Source organism: Streptopelia decaocto, assembly GCF_964273445.1.
Source record: "Streptopelia decaocto genome assembly, chromosome: 17".
Classification (NCBI taxonomy): domain Eukaryota; kingdom Metazoa; phylum Chordata; class Aves; order Columbiformes; family Columbidae; genus Streptopelia; species Streptopelia decaocto.
Window position 1 is genome coordinate 1,704,164 of NC_138672.1, and position 22,189 is coordinate 1,726,352.

The 22,189-nt window shown below is 59.6% G+C and overlaps 1 protein-coding gene across 8 annotated transcripts in view; it reads right to left on the minus strand.

Moving 5' to 3' along the window:
• EXD3 (exonuclease 3'-5' domain containing 3) overlaps positions 1–22,189 on the minus strand; it is a 301,277-nt gene that overhangs the window by 27,169 nt on the left and 251,919 nt on the right. For 7 of the 8 annotated variants that reach the window (XM_082067871.1, XM_082067868.1, XM_082067867.1 and 4 more), the window contains one exon: positions 6,646–7,664. The exons of the other annotated variant lie outside the window; for it this stretch is intronic. In XM_082067871.1, the coding sequence (XP_081923997.1) occupies positions 7,233–7,664 (432 nt within the window). In that variant the 3' untranslated portion in view covers positions 6,646–7,232. Of the gene's footprint in view, positions 1–6,645; positions 7,665–22,189 lie in introns of those variants that run through there. 8 annotated transcript variants of the gene reach the window in all.

Here is a 22,189-nt window from a genome sequence, read left to right on the forward strand (position 1 = left end):
TCCTGGTGTCTCTGGGCAACCTATGGCAGCGATAGCCTGGCAAGAGCCTCACGCAGAGCCTGGCAGCAGCTCAATCTAACCCGACTCCTCATCCCTGCTGTGAGCCGAGACCTGTCCTCGTCCTCCCAGGGAGCATCGAAATCCCACATCGCCTGCATTAGCTCAGACACGGGCCAAGGCTGTTGGGGAGAAGGTCACTGCGGGTGCAGACCCTGCTCACACAGCACCGCCAGGGCTGGGGAAGCCTCCTGACCAACGGGGCAGCAGTGGAGGGGACCACAGTGCTGTTGGTCATACGACTCTGCCAGGATGTCACCGCAGAAATAACACGTTCTGCCAGTGAATTCAGTGATGGTCCCACCGCACAATCCTCCCAGCACTCTGGGGTGGTCCCTGCTGTAGATCATGCCTGTCACCGTGCCCGAAGGAGGAGCAGGAGGTCCCCACGGCACCACCTCCCGCCTCTGCCCAAACTGCCTGCATGGAGGGAAATACAGGCAATAGGGAGCAATTTTAACACCCAGAAACATGTTTTCAATCCATTCTGTCAGCATTCCTCTCTCTAGGAACTCCTGGCAGAGTTGGGACCAAGGCTGGTCACCTCTGGCACCAAAGGTGGACTGGGATGGCTGTGGGACATGCTGTGAATGAAGGTGGACGGGCTACGTGCTGCCCCAGGGGCCCCAAGCTTACGGAGAAACCTTTGGTAGAACAAGGGTGGAAAAAGCAGGAGTTCTGGTGAGGAGCAGGCTGGTGCCGAGCACTTTGGAAGGGTCTCACCACCCGATGCAATGGTTGGCCTCGGAGTACGCTCATCCACGGGAGCAGAGCGTGAAGCTGCACAGCTGGGCTCTGCCAGCACTTCCAGCCCAGAGCTCCCAGGGAGCACCATCTCCTTTGGGAACAACCGTGTGCACCTCATCTCAAGGGAAAGCACTCGCTCTTGCAGGACTTCTCCAAAAGGACACCCCAAAAAGGTCTCAGAAAGAAGCCATGCCAGCTGCTAGCCTGGACCTACACGATGAAAGCCTCGGGAGCAGTGCGGGGAAGAGCTGCTGCTGCCGGAGCAAAAGAAACCCCGGGAGACCTTGTGCACCAATTCCTCACGTTCCCAGCCCGACACCTCCCAGACGTGCTAACGCGACCTCAGTGTGTTGGTGACATATGAGGTCACCGCAGTGCGACAGGAGTGATCCCGGGGGACCCCAACACCTCCACGTCTTCTCACTGCAGCAGGGCCTGGGGAGCTATCTGGAGCACTGCACGCTTGTGTCAAGCAAAGAAAAAGGGTAAAAAGGGGTAATAATACACACATAAATATGTGGCATATTTTTAGGCTTTTGCTGGACCCAAAGGATTTGCTCTCTACTGTTTCAGTGGCAAGAGGAGCGATGCAGCCCCACCAAACCAGGCTCTGCTCTTCGGCTGATGCGCAGGACACCAGCAGGCAAGTGGCAGCAAACCTTCTGATTTCACCCCATGGAAAAAAAATACCCATGAGTGGAAAATACTGATGGGCTTTTTGTGGAGGTGAAGTCGGGGAGGAAGGTGCGTGCTCCATTCCTCTCGCTCCTGCCCAGCTCCCTCGGGATGCGGCCGCACTCCCCAGGGTCCACCCAGGTGCCCAGGGCTGAGGATCCCATCCCGCAGCTTCCCTGGCTCCACCAGCCGGGCAGGGCTCAGCATCTTCCCTTCTCGTGAAGGGGAGAGGGGTGGGACCAAGGTCGGAATCCCCACTGGGGTCCGAGAAAGGAAACCTTTGATCTATGTGGGCAGCATCTTCAGAAACACTTGGGTGAGGGTCCCGCACAGGTGAACGCCATGTCCCCAGGAGCCATCCTGCTGCACCCCAGCATCCTGCCACGTGCACGGTCGTCACGTTGCATCCCTTTGACCACGTGCCGGAGCCTTGGCAGGGCACCTTGGGCTCACCCGAACACCCAAGCACAGCCAGTGGGATGTCCTCTCCTCCGGACACCCCGCGCTGTCCCCTCTCCTGCAACACCAACCCCAAAAACAGAGGCCAAACTGTTGTGTCGCTGTGCGCTCCTGTCCCCGTGCCGTCCCGGGCACATGCGTGAGGGCACCGCGCCAACAGCTAATGGGAAAGTTCAGGGTCAGGGCGAGCCACGGGAGAGGCACATAAAGGGCTCATTGTGCGGCAGGTCTCCCTCGGCTGTGCTCATACGGGGCTAGCAGCTCAACAACAAAATGCAGCCCAGAAATATGACAAGACACCTTTTTCCCAGGCTGCTGTTAAACTCTAATTAAACATTTCAGCACACTCAAGCGAGGGAATGTCTGCTTCTCAGGCCATCTCAGCTGGAAAACATCCCTTCCAGTGAAAACAAGCTCATGCAAGTTGACCCAGAAAGATGCCCTGTGGGTCCAGGGATGATGCGAACCCATGTACCAAGGTGGGCAACCTGCTCCCACCCACCCGCCCTCGGAGCAGCGAGGGCTCTGCTTGCTGCCCTCTCCTCTGGGGGATGCGGTTGGGCTGGAGCAGCCCCAGAAGGGGCCGTGCCGCCGGGCACAGCGCTGGCAATGCCACCGCCAGCGGCTGCCACCACGGAACCGGGGAGCCCTGGTGCCACGACCCAGAGAAGCGAGAGGCAGCTCTGCCTGCCCTGGGTCAGGCTGGTGCAAAGAAGAGCTGGGTGACAGCTGCTCCCCAATAGCCCCAAATCTGGCCTTCAGGACCCAGAAATTGTCCACTGCTGAAGATGGACTGTGACTCTGCCGTGCCCATGTGTGTGGTGCCTTAGCATGGTCACTGCCTCTCCAACCCACCATCCCAGAAAATACTGAACGTGGTACTTTACAGCAGGTCAAGCATGACCCACAGGCTCTGTCTGCAGAGCTCGCAGGTCTCTGCCTCTTCTTCAGTAAAGCAAATTCTCACCAAACTTCATCAATCTCATGGCCGGTCCCTGGGGCCACTGGTTTCCCTCCCCAGGCTTGGACCATGGTTTGCTCCCCTGCTCCAGAGGTTTGGACATTAAAAAGGAACCCAACGGACAGGCAAATTGTTTGATTCTCACTCTTTAGGTGCTTTGTGATGCTGACCCGCAGGCACTGGCCATCATCACACCTCGCTGTGACATTTCTGTTTGGTCTCAAGGAACTGCTTTCCCAGCCTCTGCCATCCAACCCCCACAGCCTCCTCCATGTCTGGGAAGGAAAATTGGGCTTGAGCCCCTTTTCTGCCTCCCCAGCGAAGCAGAGGTGCTCCCACACTTCTGTCTGACCCAGGAACCTCCAAAGCTAAAAGGCTGGAGGAGACGACCAGCCTTGGGATGCAGGGGTCCCTGCAGAAAGATCCAACCCAAAACCCCCCTCCTGCCAAAAACCTGCCCTTTGTTTTCCTCTGGGTTTGCTGGGGAGCAGGTAACAGCCCAGGCCTGACACCCCCGGAGGGCTTTGCTGCTCACCCCGCATGCCCATGGAACTGGGCACCGCTGGGGAGGACAGGGAGGCATTGCCACCGACTGCATGTCACCGCAAACTGAGATGTGGGAGCCAGAGAACACAGCCTTCAAGGGGTGCTGCCGGAGAACCCAGCGAGGCTGGAGCTGGCATCCTGCTATGTTAAAGAATGAAGGAGAAAGAAACGAGCACAAAAGAGCTGAGCAGTGAAGCTGCCGGCAGCGAGGGGGAGCAGGGACTCGCCACCCTGCAGGAGCAGAGAGGGGCACGGTGGCTGGAGGACCTGGGTGCCCAGGACGGGTACAGCAAAGCCTGGCAAGTGCCGCAGGAGCCGACCCTCCCACGTTATCCAACACTGACTGTGTTGTAATTACTGCAGTAATTCCTCAGCGTGGTTTTTCTAGCAGGCACAGGCTGTACCCCCAAATAACCCCACCAACCCCCGCTCTGGTGTCTGACCCAGCCACGCGGAGGGGACGCAGCAGTGTCACCACTTTGCAGCATCACTTGTCCCACCTAGGCGTGACTCAGTGGGAGCAGCAAACCAAGGACAAGCGGCTCCCACTGGGGTGTGCAAGTTGGTGGTTTCCCATGTGCAACCTCAGCGTTAGAAACAGGTCACCCAGGAAAGGGTTGCTACCAAAATCTGCCATTTCTAAGACCGCTAAGTAGTGAGAAGGTGTCTTGCCCTGAAAGGCTTGGAGGGAACTGACAGCCCAGGCAATGACACGCGTAATTTGGCATCCTGTGGGGGTGGAATTTGGCAAAACTGGTCTCTCCAGCTCTGAGGACATTCCAGCTCCCCGCACAGCAGTCTGACTGAACTCCCTCAAGAAACGCAGCAGACGGGGTTTGACCCAGCTCGGGCCGCCGCAGCCCGACCAGCAGCCGCAGCAGCGAGCTCCTCGGGGGCTCCGGCCTCCAGCTGCCAGCGCGGCCGAGGTCCTGTCATCGGGCACGAGACTGTCCCTGTGAAACCTCGCCCTGGCGCCTGGGCTGTCCTCGCTGGATGCTCTGACCTCCGAGAAAATGCCAACACTGCCCTGTATCTGGTAACTGCCTCGGGATGGCACGTGGCTGAGAGCCCCGGAGGTGCCACAGCCACGTGCAGGACTGTCCCCAGGTGCCACGCACTTGCAGGGCTTGTCCCCCTCCTAAGCCACTGCAGCAGGATGGGGTGGGAGGCTGGATGTAGGAAGGAACCTGGATTTTTCTAGGAAAAGCCCTTAAATCTCCGCTGCATGGCACGCGGGCTGTGCCCAGGCTTTGCGGGACATGTCCACTCCCAAATGTTGCTCCAGCGAGGACGCCCTGGGCGGCACGGCGAGCCCCAGTCCTGGCACAGGCACGGCGGCAAAGCAGCCAGGGAGGTGACAGCCATGGGGACACAAACCGAGGGCACCCGTCACGCGGGCAGCGCACACACCAAAGGGGCTGGTCCCCGCCTCCCCCCACACCAGCCCTGGGACCGCATCCCCCCAGGCCCTGCGCCCCACGGCCTCCCTGCGGTGCCCATGGCCAGGGAGATTTGGACACTCTGAGCGGGTGATCTGGGGCCAAATCCGGACTAAGGGGCGGACTGTTTCCCAGGCTCTTCGGCAGGCTGCCCCCGCTGCGAGGACACGTGCGCCGATGGACGGGATCGGGGTGCGAGAGGGACATGGGGCAAAGGCCCCGCACTGCGCTCCTCCTCCTCCTCACTGCTCTGGGCAAGGCCGGGGGATTCGTCTGCGAAGGGAAAAGGTTCCCAGGGTGAAGGTGTTAAATACCCTTCTCCCGTGCTGCTGTCACCTCGCAGTCCCCGGGGTGTGAGAATCAGACTCTATTATCCCCTCATTAGGAACTAACATACTGTACTAACCTTTTCACATGAAAGCTACGGTCTGTTCGCCAACAAAAGCTGACGCTTGGTTCCCAGGAGTGGAAAAAAACCCAACCCACAAGCACTTAGCGGGGGCTCTGGGGCCAGCTGTCCCCCCCGGCCCCACGCAGCCCCTGCCCAGCCCACGGATGCTCCGGGGGGGACGGGGCTCCATGAGTGGGGGGCCAGCTGGACATGCAGCCCTGGTGAAGCAGAGCAGTGCGACCCCCGCCAGGGTCAGGGTCCTTCTTCCAGAGCCCGGGATGGCTGGGGTGCCCTCCGCCTGGCCCCCCACCAAGGAGAGACGGATGGGGCTGTGTGTTGGGCTGTGGAGGGGACTCCCTCCCCTGGGCTTTATGCAGCAGGGAGCCCTTCGCCATCAGGGCACGCTGGCTCAGCTGTCCCCTACACAGGAGTCCCCTTCAGCCCCTGGAGCGGCTGCAGCTCCCCCCGGCTCCCCCCAGGCCGTTCACAGTGCTCAGGCTGGTCCTTCCCACACTGCTGACCGAACCATGGTGGGGTCTGCAAGCTTGGAAACTCCCACTTCCCTTCAGGCTACGCTGAAGGGTGGGAAGAGACACTGAGAAAGCATCACCGGGCTGGGGAAAACCCACCCATGCAACAGCCTGGAGCCCAGGGCAGCTTCTGGAGCAGCCAGATGAGAAGAGCACCGAGCAGGGTGGGCGATGCGCTCCCCGGGAGCTGTGGCAGAGACGGGACGTGCATCACAAACGACCACATCTCCCTGTCCCAGACACCGGCACACACCGCCCGAGAAGATGAACAGTTGGGGTGACATCCTCTTTGCTCAGGCTTTTAAGGAAAGGAGACCTGCCTGGGGAGACAGTTTGAGCTTTTGCCCATCACAGTTGCTTGATGCTGAGATAAAGAAGGTTTCTTCACTTTAAAAATATCTGCTCTGCCCCATTTTTGTCTGGAGACCTTTGACAGTTCAGGGCCACGGCAGGTGCTGAATGCCTGGAGTCCCACGCTGGGACACATCCCTGCCTTCCCACGGGGCTGCCAGACCCCACAAATTCCACATTCACTTGCAGCCTCCACCAGCTCCACGCTTCTAATGAGGAAAGCAGGAGGAAGGAGGGATGCGTGACTACTTTTTTCCCTTTTTCCCCCTTCTATTGCTCCGTGCCCTGCCCGTGGCTGTGACAGCAGCTCCATCCCCGACCCCACGGGCTGGGGGACTTTTCCAGGTCCCCCAAGTAGCTGCTGGCCCGTTCCCAGTGCCCTGGCGTGGGGCAGGGACGGGGTCACTCTCTGCCCCCCCAGCTCCCTCGGCGGGTCCCGTAGCAAATAGGCAGGTGTTTTTCACATCGCACACACGTTTATTAGCTCCTGGCCCAAGCCCACTAAAGTGTTTCGCACCGGCCATCAGTGACAGCTTCCAGAGCTGTTTTGCTGCCACGAGATGCCGTGAAGGTGTCGGTGGTGCTACACGCTGTTTTGCGAAGTAATTGAATTAACCCTGGTGGAACACCTCGGTGCTGCCTGGCTGCTCCTCTCCATGGCGTGGCCGGGTGCGGTGGCCCAGGGTGGCCCGAAACACACGCGGGCTGGCTCAGCTGCTCTTTTCAGAGGGTCACTTCTCTTCTCAGTTGCTGCAGTCAGATTTGGGTCATCAGGTTTGATATAAACATGTCAGAGGACTGGAATTCCGGGGAAAGCAGAAGCATGATGAACGCAGGCTGTCTCCCGGTGCGTTTCTGGGCTGGTTTCAAACCCCTCGGTCCACTCGCAGTGCCTGGCACACGTGCGGGAAGCGCAGCAGCAGGTTTAATTCACCGCCTGACACGGGTGCCTTGGCGCTTGCGGCAGCGAGGGTGAAGCCTGCCCACCGCGCCGGCACCGCGGCAGCTCCTCCGCACACCCCTGTCCATGTGATGGAGACGAGCATGCGGGTGAGTTCTCACCGCCTGTCCGTGGCTCAGAGGTGCCTCTGAGACACAAACCGAGCCAAGGCCGTGGGCATTAGGCTTTGTGCAAGGTGAGAAGCGATCCTTACCCAGCAGCTGGGGCGGACAAGGCAGGAGCAGGGCGAGCTGGTGCAGAGGAGAGGCACAGAGCTGAGGGGGGACCCCCGTCCCCCTGGCCATCGTTCCCAGGCTTCCCAGCACCAGTCGAGTCCCCTGGGTCCTGAGGAGGCTGGTGCTCTGCAGGGGGGGGCAGGCAGAGCGCTGCTGGACTCGCTGCAGCTGCGGGAGCAGAGCAGCCAGGAGGGCTTGTCCGGTGCCTTCAGCCCAGCCCGGCTCCCCAGAGCTCCTCCCCAGCTCCGCACGTTGCGTGGGTGCAGCGTGGGCGATGCGCAGCGGGGTCCCAGCGGGCACACGGGTCCCCAGGGTGGGCGGTGGCCCTGGACCTGCCGGGAGAGCAGCAGGAGACACAAACGGAGAGGTCGGTTTAGGGGACGGCTCCAGATTTGCCGCTTCTGTCGCCTGAGGTCTGCCTGAACCCAACCGTTTCAAAGAGGTTCAGAACCAACCAGGCCACCCCGAGGCAATGAAAATTAACTTCAAATGCAACAGCTTAAGCTGAAACAAGTGATTCCCCCCCCATTTTTCAGTTCAGTCCATGCAGTGATGAGCACATCGCAGTCTGGGCCATGCAGATGCCAAGCCAGACACCATCAGCATCCTCACCCAACATTCTCTGTGGGTCCTCCAAGCCTTGCTGGTCCCTACTTGTCATGCCAGGGGGCTCAGGGAGATTCTCCTCATTGTCCTTTGCTTGTGACCATAACCGGTCAGTCTCTGGCCGCCACCGGCCTGCTGGGGTTCCTGCAGAGCACCGGGACACACAGGGCCAGGGCTGGGGGGTGAAATCCATGGAGCTCTGCCTCAGCAGCCCCAGGGGGAGCAGCCTGGTATCGACCCAGGGAGGGAGCAGCTGGGTGGGAGCTTCTGTTCAGCCCCATTTCACGGGTACCTGCAAGGCTGAGGCTCTTCAAAGCAACCACCCAGGCCCTTGCACAAGCTCTTGCATACAAAAACAACACATAGAAATGAAAAATGGGCCTACATCAGGCACCTGGGTAGAGTCTTTGGGGGTTAGCAGCTTGAGGTTTGGTCTTGGAGGCTCAACCTCAACGTCCAAGGCAACATGAATTCTAAACCTGCAAGTCCCAGGCTTTCTGGGAGCTTTTCTGGAGCAGCAGCCTCTGCTCTCACCGCTCTGCATGAGCTACCGGGGACAAACTGCACCAATGCAGAAGGTTACAGGGATATCTGAAGGAGACCACCCGCGGCAGCCCAGGAGACGCCCGCTCGGCTCACGGTGACTCTGACCGCCCCCAGGGATCCTGCTCCCCCAGCTTTAGTCCTGGCCAAAGGATCATACATATTAATAATAAAAGGGGACCTGTCTCGGTGCTGCCTGTGCCCTGCTGAATTACAGAGTCTGAGGAGGATGCTCTGAAGGACCAGCCGGACACACGGGCACCCCTTGGAGAGCACCCTGGAGGTCCCGGCACAGCCAAATCCGCACCTGCACCCAAAACCTCAGGCCTGAGCTAAAGGGAGCGTGGGGCGCAGCGGCAGCATGGCACCGGGCAGGGACCGCACCGCCTGCCGCACCGCGGTGCTGTGACGGGAGAACATTCCTGCCTGGGGACAGGAGCCCCAGGGACTGGGGACAGCAAGGTTTGCCATGCCTGTGCCACTCAGCCGAGCCGCGGAGCCCTGTCCCCAGCCTCACCATGCACAAACCAGAGATGGAGACTCTGTCCAAAGCTATGTCACTGCTGTGTCACCACTCCGTGTTGGCAGCTGACACTGGGTGACAAGGACGACCCTGAGCAGCTGGCACAGTCACGGGCAGGGCCAGGAGCTGCTTCCATGCAGTAACGCTCCCCCTGCGCCCCTTCTCCTTCAGCAAACACCCCCAGAGCCCCTCCACCTCCATGGATGCTCAGTGAGTCCTGCCGCTGCTCCGGCATCTCAGCCAGGACGGGGAGGGCACGGCGGCGCTGCGGGCGGGGGCTCCACACGGGGACCGGCCCTGCACGGCCCTGGGAAAGCCCGGCACTGGCTGCCGCCGTCCCGCTGCGCAGCAGAGATGAGAAGAAAAACAACTCTCGGGGCTTCCCCTCACCTCCCGTCCTCGCCCCGGCCCCGGCCCCGCCGGCTCTTTCATCTCCCAGTGCCGGCGGCTCTTTCATCTCCGCCCGGAGGTGCGAGTCGCTGCCCTCACCGCAGCGGCATCGGCGCTTGGCCCGACGCTGCCGGGACCAAATGGCCGGTCACCTGGCCGGCCCTGCAAGGCCCAGCTTGCTGGGAGGGGGTGGCAAGGGGGACCGGTCACCTCTGTCACCTCTGCAGTCACCGGCAGAGTGCTCAGGACTCCAAAATCTGGCTGCTCCCACGTGCCTGCAGAGAAATCAAGGCACCGGGATTCTGTCTAGTTTTCCCTGCAAATAAGACAATGCTGGGCTTGTGACAGCTCTCACTCACATTTATTTAAACTCAGCTCATCTTTGTTAACTCGTGCTGATGCAAAACCAGCCTGCCGGGATGGGGAGCAGGCAGAGGTCCCAGTGCAGCCCCGTCAGGGATGACGAGGGGTCACCAGCCCTACAGACTGAAGGAACCGTCCCAGCTGCCCTGCCTGACCTCCAGCCGGGCACGATGAGCAGCTCATCACCATCCTGGCAGACAACCCTGCAGCTCACGGTCCAGCTGCGGCCTCTCGTTGGATTCTGGTTTATTGGTGACAAGGCTTCACTATCACAACACAGGTCAGGGTGTCAGGGCAGGGGCACACGGCGATACCTCTGCTGAGGGCTGGGAATCCTTATGAGCAGCAATAGGACGGCTGAGGGGTATGAACTGAAAAGAACACAGCTGGGTAGTGTGGAAAGCTGGGAGAGAATGAGAGCAAGAAAGAAAAAGAGAAAAATAGAAAATGAAGAAGGGAAGGGAAGGGAAATAAGAAAAAAGGAAGAAAGAAAAAAGGAAAAAAGAAACAAGAATAACAAGAAGAAAAGCACTGTCGGGCCATGGCTCGGCCTGGGCTCATGCCAAGCAGCGTCACTGCAGGCGCCAGCTCTGACAGGGAGCAGTGATGGTGCCACTGGGGCCATCGGGCCTGGGGACAGATGGGCTGTGGTAGCAGCCGGACCCTTTCCCCGCTGGGGGACCCAGTGAGCCCCAGCCACATCCTACAGACAGACACTGGTCCCTGGCGCTGCAGCTGCGTGCGCTGGGCCGGCGGTGCTGGGGCGAGCGCTGGGGTGAGCGCAACGCCGGGACGGACACTATGTAGGCACGTGGTGTCAGGACACGTCAGCATCGCCATGTAACTGCACCCAAAAAGCCAGTAATGAACACCAAAGAGTCTTCACACCACCAAACAGCACTTCTGAGAAGAGCCAAAGGGAGGAGCCGTGGGAATGGTGGTGCTGGCGGGACGGGGGCTCTGAGCGGCCGGGGGCTGCAGCGGCCCCAGCACCCTGAGCTCCGCGGCAGAGCTGCCGGGGCTCCCGGCACAGGGTGCTGCTCCCAAGCTGCACCATGGGAGCTGCAAACCTGCCTGTGGTGGGGCAGGTGATGGGCAAGGGGAGTCCCGGCAGGACGGCGACCACGGAGCCGTTCCCCGGCCTGACCCAGCCCCGCACGAGGACGTGTCCATGCCCAAGCACAGCGCGCTGCCTTGTCCATGCTGGCCAACATCTCCCACACCGGCATGTTTAGAAGACCCGGCGAGTTTGCCTCACACACCTTCTGAGTCCCAACACAGCTTCTCGGAAAGAGAGTTTTCAAGCCTGCTTTCTGGCTGCTCAAATGTTGAACATCAGTTAAAAGGAAGTGATTAGCACCTGTTTTTAATTGAATTGTTTTGCACAATTGCAGCAACTGGAACGTTAATGTCCATCCAAATTTAATCTACCCCTTCAGAACAGTCACAAAACTCAGCCCAGCAAAACCTGACAGTCCACATTAACACACATGGATGCTCCCAGCCTGCCTTCCCCCACCAAACCCAGCCATCCCAGCTACTCTCCTCTTCTCACATCTACTGTTTATCCTTCCAACTCCTCAGACAGGCTGAATTTGGGCATTTTTTCCCTCCTGGGACACAGAGTGCCAGGGTTTGCAGAGCTGGGTGAGGGGCACGTGGGCTTAGCATCCCTCTGATGGAGAGTTCTGATCCTCAGGTGTCCCAGACAAGTGCATTAAAGACTTTGCCAGAGAAATGTGGTCTTTTGGGACAAGGGGACAATTGTCCTTGGCTCTTTCCCGTCACTGGAATAAAGGAATAAAACTGGCTACTGGCAGCACCTCCACAGGCGCCTTCTCCAGGGGCCCTGCCCAGCTGGGATGGCAGAGGGACTCCAAAGGGGACCGGAGGCTCAGAGGGGCAGCAGGGCCACCACTGGGGTGCAGAGGGGTCAGGGCTGGGGGGTCCAGGTGTCCGGTGCTGTTTATTTTGCTCCAGAAATCCGGATCTTACCTATCTAAATAAACCGTCCAGGAGGACAGCGGAGTGTCAGGCCTGTTGTTGAGGGCACAGGAAACAGCTGGATTCAATTAGGCATGGCTAAGCTGGCGACTCTGATAGCCTGGGAATAACAGTAATAATTATAAAATCCCCTGCTATTGCAGGACTACTTATTTTCTATAGAAAAACCCAACAGCAGCCCATCACACAGCAGGTCTGCAGGGCTGAGCCATGGTGGGAGAGGCTGGAGATAACATATGCCCGACAGCTCATCAGAGCAGCCCGGAGGGACTCAGCCTGGCCTGGCGGGGGCTGGGGCTGGCGGGTGGGTGCTGGGCCGAGGGAGGGCGCAGGAGATGCCTTTGCAGCAGGCTGGGCACCCGAAGGGCAGAGGGTGGAAGAAGCATCCTCACCCAGAGCATCACCCCCTTCCCGGTGCTGGGAGCTGCCCCTCCATGCCCACGGTGTGTGTGCAGCCAGGCACGCGCCAGCGTGCAGCACGACCCTGTGACGTGCAGCACGACCCTGCGACGTGCAGCACGACCCTGCGATGTGCAGCACGACCCTGCACGTGCAGCACAACCCTGAGACGTGCAGCACAACCCTGCGATGTGCAGCACGACCCTGTGACGTGCAGCACGACCCTGCGACGTGCAGCACAACCCTGAGACGTGCAGCACAACCCTGCGATGTGCAGCACAACCCTGAGACGTGCAGCACAACCCTGAGACGTGCAGCACAACCCTGCACGTGCAGGACAACCCTGCAACATGCAGCACAACCCTGCACGTGCAGGACAACCCTGCAATGTGCAGCACGACCCTGCGATGTGCAGGACAACCCTGTGACGTGCAGCACAACCCTGCACGTGCAGCACGACCCTGCGATGTGCAGCACAACCCTGCACGTGCAGCACGACCCTGCGATGTGCAGCACAACCCTGCACGTGCAGCATGACCCTGTGACGTGCAGCACAACCCTGTGACGTGCAGCACAAACCTGCAATGTGCAGCACAACCCTGCGAGTGCAGCACAACCCTGCGACATGCAGCACAACCCTGTGACGTGCAGCACAACCCTGCGATGTGCAGCACAACCCTGCAACGTGCAGGACAACCCTGTGACGTGCAGCACAACCCTGCAACGTGCAGGACAACCATGTGCAGCACAACGCTGCAATGTGCAGGACAACCCTGCAACGTGCAGCACAACCCTGTGACGTGCAGAACTCAGCAGATTCTGGCTGTTCGAGCCCCAGCTACCTCCAGCCCTGCAGGTCTCTGTGCAGGAGAAGGACACAGAGCACAGGGTGGGTGTCCAGAGAAGTCCAGGCAACATGTCTGGTTTTGTGCAGGAACCTGACCAAGGGTGGTGTGTCTGAAAACAACCCATTTGCTCTGAACAGGAGAGCATCCCTGTCTCCATCCTCAGCCCAGTCCTCATACCCATCACCATGCCCAACTACACCCCATCCCCACTGTCATCGTCATCATCATCGTCATCCTCATCCTTCTCATCCCCATCCCCATCCCCATCCTCATCCTCATCTCCATCCCCATCCCCATCCTCATCCCACACCTGCCCACGTTCCCAGGCTCACCAGGAGCACCCCAGGTTTGCCAAGTGCTGACTCAGCACCTGGGCACAAGCGAGCGGTGGTGCTGGCACGTGGCGTGGAGGGTCTTTTCCCTGGGGCATGCATGGGGCCAGGGAAGCATTTTGGACAAGGCCCCAAAAATATGCCCAGGAGGCAGCTCACTCCTTCCACCCACCAGGGAAGACCCAGACTGGTGCACACTGAAAATCCTGCTTCTCGGAAGCTCTTTCCATTTCTTTCATGGCTCTTTGAAAAAAAACCTGGCCATTGCCCAGCCCTAGCAGAGCTGCAGTGCCGCTCCAGCTCCTGGACTCCCCGGCGAGCTCCAGGAATATTTCTAGGGCTGCCCACACAGCTTTCCCAGGAAGGGCAGCGTGTGTCCTCAGCGGCAGAGCAGCCGCGTTCCCGCTGCCTCATTTCTCCGGGGTCATCCCGGCCTGCAGAGGAGGCTTTTGTTTTTCCTTCCAACGTGGCGGGACGCAGCTGGAGGACCTGGCGGCAGCAAATACATTTGCTGCTCTTCCCCATTTGCCTCCCTGCCGGACTCAAAGCCTGTGGGTCACACTTGGATGTGGCTATTTAGTTTGGCTTCAAGTCATTTGAGCTGTTGGGGGCAGCTCTGGAGTCACCCCAACCCTGCGGTCCCTGCAGGGACCCCGGACAACAGGGTGCTGGAGCCTCAGCTCTCCACAAGCTGGTGTCAGAGAAACGAGGGCTGGGAGCAAGGCCCGGCCTTGGCACTTGGCTCATGTTCTGAGACAAGAGATGGCAGGAGAAACATGCAGAGCCCCACGCAGGACCAGGCAGCCTGCAGGGTTCAAGGTCACCTGCAGCTCCTCGCTGTCAGGTCACAGGGGGAAGAGCTGGAGGCGGGATGAAGGGATTTTCCCAGCAGGCTCCCTCCCTGGCACGCCGCCTGTCCCCAGATGCTCCGCGATGCTGCAGCAGCCTCGGCGCCAGATGCAAAGCAGCTGAGCTCCACTGAGCTGCTCGGGGCAGCTCCACCGCACACCCACAGCGCGTCCTCGGGGAAAGTCCCCGCCTGGCCTCTTCCCGAAAAGAGGCCCGAGCAGGAGCTGGACTGAGGGGTGGGCCAGACCCAGATCCAGGCCCTTCTCCCGCCTCTCGCGGGGTCTCCAGGAGGACATTAAAAACACGTAAGCAAATAAGAGTCTGAGGATGAGGGAAACACTCAGCCCATCAGCAGGTGTCCAGGTGGGGTGAGAGCGGACACCGCAGACACCCCTGGGGTTGGCAGGGCCGGCGGCCACGATCTCGCCCAGCAGCCATTTCCCGGCATGGATTTTTGGCACGATCCTGCCTCACCCCCACTCTCTGGGAAATTTCACTGATAACGCCGGGGCTGAGATAAAGGAAAACGCCTTCGACGTTCCCAGCAGCTGCCTGCTGGAGCAGCCGTCCTGCCCAGCCCCGGCTCTCCCAGGACATCCTGCCGGGGAAAGCTCGGCTCCTGGCCCTGCAGGTGATGCTCAGCTCCTGGGGACCCCCTGAGCATCTCTCCTCGCCTCGTGAGCAGGCCGGCAGACGTGGAGCATTGCCGGGACCGCTCGTCCTGCTCCGGTCCGGCCGGCCGGGTTCCCACGTCCCACCTTGACGTCACCCCGAGAGTGCAGGAGTGAAAGGGGGGCCCTCGGGCGCCTGACAATAGCGCTTTCCTTCCCCATCAATAGCAGCGAGAGACACGCTGGGCTGACACGGAACTGTGCACAACAAAAGCCAGTGTCCGAACAAATCTTCTCAGGCGCTGGGTCCCCCGGGTGACCCAGGGTTAGCCCGGACTTTTGCTCCCGCCCGGCCCTCCGGAGCAGGAATGTCCCTCCGCGCTGCGCCATGGCTGGTTCCCACGCTTCCAACCTGCTTTGCTATTTATCAGCAACCGGCCTCTAATCCCCTTTGTGAAGGTCTGATTCAAGCTCAGCACAATGTGGTGAAAAGGGAGGGGGCAGGCGGGAGATGAGGGAGGGGAAAACAGTCCCAAAGAATGAAAACCAAACCCTTTACCTTTTGCCCCCTCCCCAGTGACGGTTCCCTGGGGACTGTCCCCCGTCGCCCCGCCGGGCAGTGCCAGGCGGCAGCGGGCAGCTGGAAGGGGCTGGCGGTGGGATGTGATGGTGTTTAAAGAAGCAGCATGCTCACACGTTAAAAAAACCACTTGTGTCCCCTTGCAGGTTAATTTGGCCTTGACCCTCGCTGCTCTTTCGTGACCCTCCTCCTGCCACAGCTCCATCCATCACCTCGGAGGATGCGGCCCCGCTCCCTCACGTTCCCAGCAGGGACGAGGTGTGCGCCGGAGCGTCACCGCAGGGTGTCTATGGAGGAATCCCGAGTCCCTCCTGTTCCAGCCACCCCACCGCAGCCTCTCTCTGCCACCACAACCATCTCTCTGCAAATGTCCTTTGGGGGAACACCCCAACAAAATTTCCCCAACCACACAGCAGGCAGAGCGGGTGCAGGTGACCTGTGCTGGGCTCTCACTCCGTCCTTCCCAGGGACAAGCCCCTTGGCCAACTCCTGTTTGCTTTAGGGGAGGACTGGCAAGCCCTTTCCCCAGATAACTTTGGAACAAAACAGTTTCCAAAGGCTGCACTACTTACAAATGAGGGGTTCCAAGCTTTTGTCCTAAATCCAATGCTGTTTTCTTTGCAAACGGCGGGGGAAAAACGTAAAAGAAGAAGAGACGACCTCAAATGCTAATCTTGTTAGGTTAAACTGTTCACTAAACAGATGGAGGTGCAAGGCAATGGGATTCTTGTCTTTCCGAGGAAGGGGTTAGGTTTGTAGGGCACAGAGGTCACTCCGGGCAAACCAGCAGCTTTGCTCTTTGTGTTGCAAGAGCAGGGAGAAAGTAAAGTGGTAAAAATGCTCCAGGCTGAGCTGGTACTGTGGGGTTTAACCCTCTATGATTCTGGTGGTCTCGCAGTTTGAAACCCCCGAGCCTCACTCCAGGCTGCTGAGTTCCTCAGAGGCAGCGCAAGGCTGAGGCACCCCAAAAGGGACACACCGAGAGACCCCGCCACTCCCCGATGCCGCAGCACCTTGGCATCCCCTCCCAAAAACCACCCCGCAGCTCCCCCGGCGCTTGGCCCGTCTGGGGAGGACGCTGGGGACGGCAGCCTCAGCACGGCCACCGGCAGGACGTGCCGCAGCCGACGGGACCCGCTCCCCAGCGAGGGCTGTCAGGCTGCCAGGAAGTTCTGTGCCCGCGGGTGTGAACGGGAGCAGTGCCCGAAATCCCACGGAGACAGAAACTGCTTCAGCTGGAGGGTCTGGACTTGCAGGTGAGCGTGGCAGTGGCCGCAGCACGGCCCCTCTCGCTTCTCTTGGGGTCAGGAGCTGAGAAAGCGTCCCCGTGGCACTGGGGACAGGCACTTCGGATTAGCCCAAACCACTTCCCTGCCGACACTGTCCCCCGCGGCCAGGCAGGGAGCCGGCAGTGCCGCAGGAGCTGCCCAAGGCAGCACGGCTGCTGTCCCCCCAGCCCTACATCCCTTCCCAGTGCTCATCTTTTGCACCCCCTATGCCAAACGCCCCACAGCCCAGCTAGTCTGGAGGGCTCATCCAGGTCTGGCTGGGCACAGCACCCACGTGGCAGCTGTCCTGTGCCCTGTGGCACCCCAGCGAGGGGGTTTGCCCTGGAGGAGGGCACTTTCATCTTACTGGGGGACATTAGGATTCCAAGGGGGACAGTAACATGCTGTCAGATGCCCAGGACCCCATAGAAATCAGTGAAGAGCTGCTGGCTTTACTCTAAACCTGTCCAGGTTTACCTCAGCTCTGCCAGGGCCATTCTCTTTCTCTTGCGAGCTCCACCCAATACAACTAAAACCCTTTTCTAAGCTCACGCGTTGCTGCAGCCCGACCCCAACCTGCTGCCCCTGAATCCAGGGAGCCAGGAGCTGTGGGCCTGGGCGCTCCTGCCTGGGTGTCTGGTGCTAATTCCAGTCTGGGTGCTCAACATCAGCGTGGGTGCTGATGCCAGGCTGGGTACTTAAGGACAGTGCAGGGTGCTCAGGCCACCCTGGGTGCTCCTGCCTTGCCCACACTGCTGTGAACTGCCCCAGCGTGGTTCCAGTACCCTGGGGGAGGCACGGCCAGGACCCAACCTGTGCCACCAGCACGGGCACAGGTGACCCCACTTCCCCAGGCACCTGCTGACATTGATTTGGGGACAAATCCTGGCCGAGCGAATCCAGCTCCCTTGCTGCATCTCTGCAGACCCAACCTCACCTTCCTCGAGCTTTCTGCAGAAAGGTCCCCTGTGGGGAGTTCCAACCTGCTGAAGGCTCCAGCCTGTGTGACCCCATCCCGCTGTCCCTGTGTCCTCCACCAGGCAGAGCTGGCAGGGGCTGTGTGCCCATCTCTGCCAGCATAGGGCCACAGGCTCTGCTTAGGGCAATGTGCCGTGCTGCTCGGTGGCCATCGCACCTGGCTCCCTGCCCTTCCTGCCCGCCTGTGCACGCCTGCAGCCGCCTCTACCCCGGCGCATTGCTGGGCTGCTCCGCAGGCCACCTGGGGAGAAGCAGCAACAGGAATGAAAACACAAAAGTATGAAGAATCGGACCAAAAACCCAACAATCCTGACCGGATCTGACACACAGGCAGCCGGAAACAAGGAACTGCCCGGTGGGCGAAACTCTCAGGGGTCCATCACAAACAGGATCTGCTCCCGAACGGCGGGAGGGGACGTGGGAAGGAAAGGGAGGAGGTCCTGAGTGTGGCCCAGGGAGCCCAGCTGGGAGAGGTGGGACGGCTGCCATGGCTGAAGCGGCTGGGATGGCAGGAGATCCCCCCCGGCAGCGCGCCCAGCCCGGCTCAGTGACCTTGGAGGCAGAGGACAACCCTGAGAACCACAGAATGTCCTGAGCTGGAAGGACCCACACGGATCATCGGTTCCAACTGCTGTCCCTGCACAGGACACCCCACAGGTCACCCCGTGTGTCTGGGGACGGTGTCCAGTCTCTCCTTGAACACTGTCAGGTTGGGGCCGTGGCACCTCCCTGGGGAGCCTGTTCAGTGTCCAGCACCTCTGGGGGAAGAACCTTTTCCTCATGTCCCACTGCCCCTCCCTGGCTCATCTTCTGCCGTTCCCTGGGCTCTGTCACTGGTCACTAAAGAGAAGAGATCAGCGCCTGCCCCTTCTCCTCCCCTTGTGAGGAAGCCCCCAAAGTGATCATTTTTAGGCCTGGACCCCAGAGGACTCTCTGCATTAGTACTGAGACACAGGGCAACCTTGTGCAGGAGCTGCTGAGGTTGGCATGAAACTCCTCGTGTGTTGTTTGAAGATAAAGGACGAGGAGATGGTTCTGGTGGGGCTTCCTGGCGGGACGTGCTCCTCTGAGTGCTACCAGCCTGGCTGAGCACCATCCAGAACCAGAGCTCAGGACAATCCTGTGGGAAGCCTCAGGACAGTTGCCCCCCTGCTCAAGCAACATCTGCAAGAGCACGGCCAGCAGTGCCCGCAGCCCAGCCCTGCAGAGCCCCCTCCCTCTCCAGCCCAACACTCTCCTGTCAACCAGAGCTGTGGCTTGTTGGGGGACAATGGTCCCCCACGCTCACCCAGCCATTGCCCAGCCCTGACCCCCACCCAGCTGCACTTGCTGGCAACAAACCACAGGAACTGAGTGGCCACGGAGCCACGGTGGGCTGGGAGGAAACTTAAAACCAACATAAAATCATGCCGATAGAAGGTTTAGGCGCTATCCTGGCTGGGGTGAGCAACCCTGGCTGCTCCCACCTCCCTGTCCCCATCCCCCTGCAGATGAAGCACCTGGTTCCTCCCTGCGGCCGCAGCTGCGAGCCCTCCCCGAAACGCTGCAGCTGGGTCCTGCCGGAGCTGCGGCGCCTGCCCACGCGTGTCGGAGTCGGGGCTCCGGAGGCGCTTTGCTTCGTGCTCCTCTCCCCGGGGCCGCAGCCGCCGTGACCACATGAAGAGCTGCAGGCGCCTGGTTTCGCTGTTGCAGCGTGAGCACGTTCTCGGCTGGTGCTTTCACACCCCGGTCCCATGTCGTGCAGGCGGCAGACACAGCGTGATCCAGGATGGGAATTTGCTGTCGTGTGTCCGTTCCCCCCAGCATTCAAAACAAACAGGAGATGTGAAGAACGGAACAAAACCACACAGTGGCCACAGCGCCCAGAGACTTGGCTGGGGGCCCCTGGGGCTGCAATAATACATAAATAACAGTCCTGGGGTCCAGCTATTTGTCACCTCACTCAGCCCACTGCCCAGGCTCGGGGCTGTGGGCTACACTGCAGAGAGACACCTCGGCGAGCAGGATCGCACCGAAGCCAGCAAGGGGACAAAAGGAAAGAGCAGAGCAAGCCTGCTGTGTGGCAGGAGCTCAGATTCCTTGTGGCAGCCAAATGAGGGTTTTTGCTCTATCAGACCAGGCATCCTGGCTGTGTCAACCCTCACACCAGGGGCTGGCAGCCACAGCAGCATCCAGAGCGAGCGCAGTGCTGCTCCCCCTGGCAGGGATGCGCTGTGGTCGGGAACCCCCAGAGAAAAGCCGAATGGTAAACCTCGCCCTGGGCTCTGCAGCCGGGTTTGGCAGCTGCGGGAGCCGGGCCGGCGTCCCGCCGGTGGGCACCGCTGCTCCTCCAGCACGCGCGCTGGTGAGGTGCTCCGCACCAAGGCCACGGGCAGAAATAAACCACTTCCCCCTTCTCTCCCCTTACTGTGCCCGCAGAAGCAGCCTGGCAGAGGGCGAGTGGTGACGTGCACTCACTGCCACATACACTGGCTGAGCTCTCTGGCCCATTTCCCCAATTCCCCCTGCACTGTGCACAGCGGAGGCCCCTGGGACACGACTCAAATGGTGTTCTGAGTTCTGTGTTCAACCACGGGAGCTCCTCCTTGTCCATGAGGAAAGATCTTTTCACAAAATTGCACCTAGGTTACCCTGGGGAAGGTTTCGGGGGAATCTGGTCACAGCCCGTGCCTGGGAGGGGGGTGTAAGGCAGTTGGGCTCCATGGGGAGGTGGGGGCTGAGCAAGAGGCCGCGGCCACGCGGTGGGTGGTCACAGAGAGGTTTCCACCATGGTGATAATTAGGCAGTGATGAGCTGGATTTGGTGGAGCCTGGCAGACCCCTAGCTCTGCCCACTCGCCTTGTGTGGGGCAGCAAGGGGGTTCTGGTGGCTTCTCACCCAACACCTTCCCTGGACTCGTGTCCTCGGGACAGCCCAGCCCTGGCTTTCAGAGCCAACCCCTTCCTTCCCCAGGGCAACCTGGGGGCGAGATGTCAAACGTTTTGTGAGGAGATCTTTGAAGAGCACAGGAAAAGGCTTTCCGTGATTAAGACAGGGTGACTACCTCATTGCAAACAGATTGAAGAAGAGGGGGGCACCTGCCGAGTCTGAACCAGAGACCATTTGTAAAACAATGTGGTGAGAAGTTCTCACGTGCTGTGAGCAACTGTCCTCATCTGTCACGTAAGAGGAAGCTGGCTGGGTGGGAAAAACGCTCCGACTGTCAGAAGGGGAGAGGAATACTGGAAAGAACCTCTTGCAATTAAAGGTCACATTGGTGACAGCTGTAAATGGTTCAGTAGGGTCAACAAATAAAACACCTGAGCTGGTGGCTCGTTCTGCATAATCCAAACCCCAAACTGCAAAATCTTCTGGTTACTCTGAGCAGGAAGAAACTCTCTGTATTGCTGTGCTCCCTGCAGCCCAAAGCCCGTTTTCCAGCTCTGGTGCTATTAACCTCCTCCACGGACATACTAACGGAGATAAAATGGCCCTGGATGACAATTCGTAGCCTGGGGCATTCCCTGCCCAAATGAATCAACTTGAACAGCTACTGCTATTGCCAAAGAAAGGGCTTTGCCCCACATTCCGTGACTTACAACAGCCCATAACCTTCCCGATAATATTTCTTTCAGCTCCATCAGTTCCTCATTGACTTTTCCACTTTATCTTGGTGAGGGTATCACACGGATGTTCATGCACCAGCGACTGCACGCGATGGTCTGTACTGGGGAAGTGCGACGGGACTGCTGGCACTCAGGCAAGGCTGTAACTTTTCTATGCGAGGCCAGATCTTCCTTGGAGAAGCAAAAAGACCATTTTGACAAACGTATACATCTCTCACAGCCAGGGTGGAGAACTGCACCCTTCCCCACAGAGCCCTCTGTACCTGCAGATCCTCGGAGGAGGCACGGCGGGGACGTGTTTACTGAATTCCCTAGCCCGGCTGCCTATGGTGGCGATTTTAACCAGTGCGGCCAAATGCAGAAGCACAGTGCGGAGGCGAGAGCTCATGGACGTGGTGCAGAAGTGGCTGAGACAGCAACCTGCGTGGCAACGGCATGCTCCGGCTTCACCCAGCCTACAGAACATTCCCTTCTCCTTCGTGACAGACCCAGCTTCTTATTTCTGGGCGTGGAACGGGGCTTTGAAGGAACTTTCTGACTGGGGAGTGACAAAACAGGGAGTTCAACTGCGCTGTGAGCCTCCCTGGTTTTCCCCAGCCAGGTCACTTGTGCGGTCCTGCTGCATTCTGGTCCCTAAAGGGATGGTGAAGTGTCCACTCCCAGGGAGAGCTGTGGACACCGGTGGTGCGTGGGGTTCCAGCAGCCCTCCCTACTACCAAATTCCACCCTCACCGTCCCAACAAGACCCAAGAGCAATGGGGAGGAATTTACTAAATCCCCCCACCGTGGCAGTGACATGAGACGGACACGGGGCAGGCTGCAATACGCATGTGCTCTTCAGTTCAAGCCAAACCTCCTAAATAAACATCACTGCCAAAGGCAAAAGAGGGACAAAAAAAGGAAAAAATGTATCTTATGTTGTATAAAACCTGGAGCAAAGATGCATAGACTGACCTGA